Source organism: Postia placenta (genome assembly GCF_002117355.1).
Source record: "Postia placenta MAD-698-R-SB12 unplaced genomic scaffold POSPLAscaffold_13, whole genome shotgun sequence".
Taxonomy (NCBI): Eukaryota; Fungi; Basidiomycota; class Agaricomycetes; order Polyporales; family Adustoporiaceae; genus Rhodonia; species Rhodonia placenta.
Genome location: NW_020169844.1, coordinates 17678 through 22295, shown reverse-complemented (window position 1 = coordinate 22295; position 4618 = coordinate 17678). Strand labels below are relative to the sequence as shown.

Genomic DNA, 4618 nt, shown 5'->3' with positions numbered 1-4618 from the left:
CGACTCCCTGAACTTTCATCTGGCTACAAACGACTTCACAATGGCATGATCTGGAAGATCCACCACGACATTAGGCGCGTCACCACTTCCACCGAACTTGCAGCCTCGAACGCCCAAGGCAAGACAGAAAAAACGCTACCACAGATGGTACCATCCTACCTACACGATCTCCTCCCCGTCTTCGACAAAACCACTGCTGCGCGACTTCCAGACCACACCGAATATGACCATGAAATCAACCTCAAGGAGGGCTTCGCAGACATGAAGCAACAGGTCTATCCGCTCAACCCGCAGCAACGAAAGGAACTCGACAAGTTCCTCGAGGAGAACCTGAGTAAAGGGTACATTCGCCCTTCGAAATCCCCGTTGGCGAGTCCATTCTTCTTTGTTGGTAAAAAGGACAGTTCACTACGTCCCTGTCAAGACTACCGGCTACTCAACGAGAACATGGTCAAGGATCGATACCCGCTCCCGCTTATATCAGACCTCCTGGACAAGTTGAAGCACGCCAAGGTGTTCATGAAGATGGACCTCCGCGCCGGATACAACAATGTCCGAATCAAGAAAGGGGACGAATGGAAGGCAGCGTTCATTGTACCCGGAACTGATGGCAAACTGCCGCAGCTGTACGAACCAACGGTGATGTTCTTTGGGCTGTGTAATTCCCCCGCTACGTTCCAGCGGATGATGAACACAATATTCGCAGACATGCTTCAAGAAGGCTGGCTCTGCATTTACATGGACGACATCCTGATCTTTTCCCAGGACAAGGCAGAACATGAAAAACGAACACGACGTGTTATCGAACGACTTCGACAACATGACCTCTACCTCAAACCGGAGAAATGTGCCTTCGACGTCACTGAAGTCGAATTCCTCGGCATGATCATCCGCCCAGGAGAAATCACAATGGACCCCGTCAAACTAGCTGGCATTGCAGATTGGCCGGTGCTGTCCAACCTCAGGCAAGTACGCGCCTTTGTTGGATTTGGAAACTTTTACCGCCGGTTTATCAAAGGCTTCTCGGACAAAGCGCAACCGCTGGTTGCTCTCACCCGGAAGGACGTCACCTGGACCTGGGGATCTGACCAACAGAAAGCCTTTGAGACCCTCAAGAAGGCATTCCTAGAAGAATCGGTACTACGCATGCCGGATCCCGACCGACCCTTCGCTATCGAAACCGATGCCTCCAAGTTTGCAACTGAAGCAGTACTACGCCAGCGCGATGACAATGGCGACTGGCATCCTTGCGGATACCTCTCTCAAAGCTTCAATGCAGCAGAGAGAAACTACGACATCTACGACAGGGAGTTATATGCGGTCATCCGCGCACTAGATGAGTGGAGGCACTACCTCATCGGCAGCCCATACCCAGTGACAATTCTCAGTGACCACAAGAACCTCACATATTGGAAACAAGCCAAAGACATGAACCAACAACAAGCACGCTGGGCGAGTAAACTGACCAAGTTTGACTTCTGCCTGGTACACATTCCTGGTACTCAAATGGTGCAGAGCGACACTCTCTCCCGCCGACCCGACCATGACGATGGCTCTAATGACAACACCGACGTCGTTATGCTCCCACCGGAAGTATGGGTTGCTGCCATCAACATCGACACCTGCGACACCATCCTTTCTTTTAAGGATGACCCAATAATGAAGGAAGGCCTCACTGTGGCGCGCACTGGAGGAACACCACGCACTGGAACGGACTGGTCCATCGATGATGACCTCCTCTTATACCAGGATCGGGTCTATGTACCCCCAGATGAGTCTCTTCACAAACGTCTCATCTCCCACTATCACGACCTCCCCTCCGCAGGACACCCCGGTGTTCAGAAAACCCTCCTCGGCTTGCGCCGTGACTACTGGTGGCCGAGCATGGCCCAGTTTGTTGCCCGCTATGTTAACGGCTGTGGCATCTGCCAGCAAATGAAGGTTAACACGCATCCAGCCCGACCGCCCATCACCCCCATTTGACCCCGTGCAAATGCCAAACCCTTCAGCACATTCTCGTGCGATTACATCACCGACTTGCCACCGTCCAACGGCTTCGATTCAATTCTGGTCGTAGTGGACCATGACCTTACGAAGGGGGTAATTTTCATCCCATGCAACAAAACAATTGATGCTCTTGGAACGGCAGACGCAATGTACCAAGAGGTCTACAAGTGGTTTGGACTCCCAGACAAGATCATCAGTGACCGAGGACCGCAATTTGCGTCCAAAGTCTTCCAAGAACTTTGCAAAATGACTGGGGTTCAATCAGCCATGAGTACGGATTCCATCCGCAAACCGATGGCGAGACAGAACGAGTAAACCAAGAGCTGGAGATCTACCTCCGCTGCTTCACTGCCAATGATCCGGATAAGTGGGCTGACCATCTTCACACCGCGCAATTTGCTCACAACTCCCGTGAGCATTCCACGACGAAGACGTCCCCATTCAAACTCATGATGGGATACGAACCTCGTGGAATACCCACTGCGCACCCTGGATCAAACACGCCGCAAGCGGCTTATCGCCTCAAGGGCTTGCAAAACATCCACGAGGAAGCACATGCGGCAATGGAGATGGCCCAGAACATCTTGGCCAAGAGAGTAAAAAGGAAGGGGGGTTCCTTCCGTAAAGGTCAGCTGGTATGGCTAGACTCCCGGAACTTGAAGCTGCCGTACCCATCCAGGAAACTAGCCCTGAGGCGAGAAGGGCCATTCAAAGTCCTAGACAAGATCGGAACGGTCGCGTACAAGCTAGACCTCCCTAGCACCTGGCGAGTTCACCCCGTTTTCCACAAATGGCTTCTATCTCCCTACTCAGAGACGGAGATCCATGGTCCGAACTACACAAGGCCACCTCCTGACCTTATCGAGGGCGAAGATAACTACGAAGTCGAAGCCATCATCGGACACCGAGAGAACAAGAGGATGCAACGCCGGGAGTATCGCGTCAGGTGGAAGGGTTACTCAACAGCCGATGACTCATGGGAGCCCGAAGCGAACCTGACTGGGATGGCAGACGAAGTATTGGCAGAGTATAAGAACAGGAAGGACTTGAGCTGAATTGATAGCAGCTCTACCCAGTCGCTACATCCCCACTCGCACCAACATGTCTTCCACCCTCCCGTTCCTCGACCAGTTCAATGCCCCTTCGACCGAAGGCGGGAAAAGGACCTCAATCTACACCCCTAAGCACACCCACGTCGGTGACAACACCTTGCTGACGCTCCTTCTCAGTAATCCCACCAACGTTTTCAACAAGCTCAAAGCCCACAACTCCAAGGCAACCAATGCCACTGACCGCGCTGCACTAGAGGCATATCTCTCCGCCCGCCGCGAATATGATGAGGCTGTCAAGGCAGCCGACGAGGCCATCGACCACCACAAGCGGCTCCTACGCCAACAGGACAACCGCGTCCTCACCGAGCTCATCCGGCTCGACAATCTGAAAGTTGCCCATCGCTTTCAACCGCTTCTACTGCGCAGCATCCAGGCGCGACACAACAAATTCATCCCGCGCGCCATCCCCAACGTGTACTTACCCCTACCCGCACACCTACCGACGTCTGCCTTCAAACACCCCCCGATCCCATCCCCTTTCCTCCAAGCAACACCGCGGAGCACTACCATCCCGGCAGACTGGCAACCCAACCCTGGTTGGACCCCGAAGGGAAGCTGCAGGCAATGCAGATTGTCTCAACACTGGGTACGGGACTGTCTGGATGTACAATGCGTAGGATGCGGAAAAGAAGCCCCTGGACACCTGGAGCGAGAGTGTGGAACCAGGCCGATGAAGCGACACGTATCTGCACCACCTGAAGAACCTGCGCGACGCGTGGGGGTGGTCATCAACAACGTGTTCCTCGAGGGAATCATCAACGAGGCGAAGGAGAGGAAGGAGAAAGAAAGACAGACGAAAGTGGTACCTATCCCTCCACCACGCAGCGCTAACCCCGAACCCCTGGCCAGTCCCGTCGCGGGACCCTTGCGCCCCCGCCCCGATACACCCGTCATCTTTCGCAAAGTCGACCCCGACTGGACACCCGACACCACTCAATGGACGTGGGACAGCTCCTGGCCGCGTCAGGAGCACCTCTCTGGCGAGGAATGGAAGAACGTGGGGAGGAACGCGCGCAAGGAGTGGTTCGACGAAGAGGAGGATGACGGCGTAGATTGGGAGTTATATGGAGATGGTGAGCAGTAAGTAGTCGAATGGGACTTCGACTCTGGCAGGGGGGTAATGAAACATTTGTCTTTCCGTTCTATTCCTTGTACTACTAGCGCCCATACTGGCGCCTGTCTTAGCACTCACCCGCAGGTTGAACATTATGTAGCTTACATAATGGGGTCCATGTGCACTTCATACCCGGTATCGTACCACTACGTTTCTTTCTTTACTAAACACGACCACACAGATACAATGGTCCGTGCGTAGCCGGTACTTGTATAAATAGCTGTACCATTAGTTGGTCAAACCCTAAGTTCGACCTGGTTATTCATTCAAGTCTCTGCTCCTCCTCGCTTGGGGTAGTGGTCATTCTCGACTTCCTTGCTCGATCTTCAGGACGACGCACTGTCCATAAGCCCTCGCTCGTCGTCTACGAGTCAGGCGATCGATA

At 53.7% G+C, this 4618-nt stretch overlaps 1 protein-coding gene across 1 annotated transcript in view; it reads left to right on the top strand.

Annotated features, from left to right (window-relative positions):
* Positions 1 to 3108: 3108 nt before the first annotated feature.
* The window catches only part of POSPLADRAFT_1151798 (hypothetical protein), a gene marked incomplete at both ends in the record, with an annotated part of 2085 nt that continues 575 nt past the window's right edge, over positions 3109 to 4618 (top strand). Inside the window, one exon of the mRNA XM_024486583.1 lies at positions 3109 to 4199. Within this exon, the coding sequence (XP_024335515.1) occupies positions 3109 to 4199 (1091 nt within the window). The remainder of the gene's footprint in view (positions 4200 to 4618) is intronic.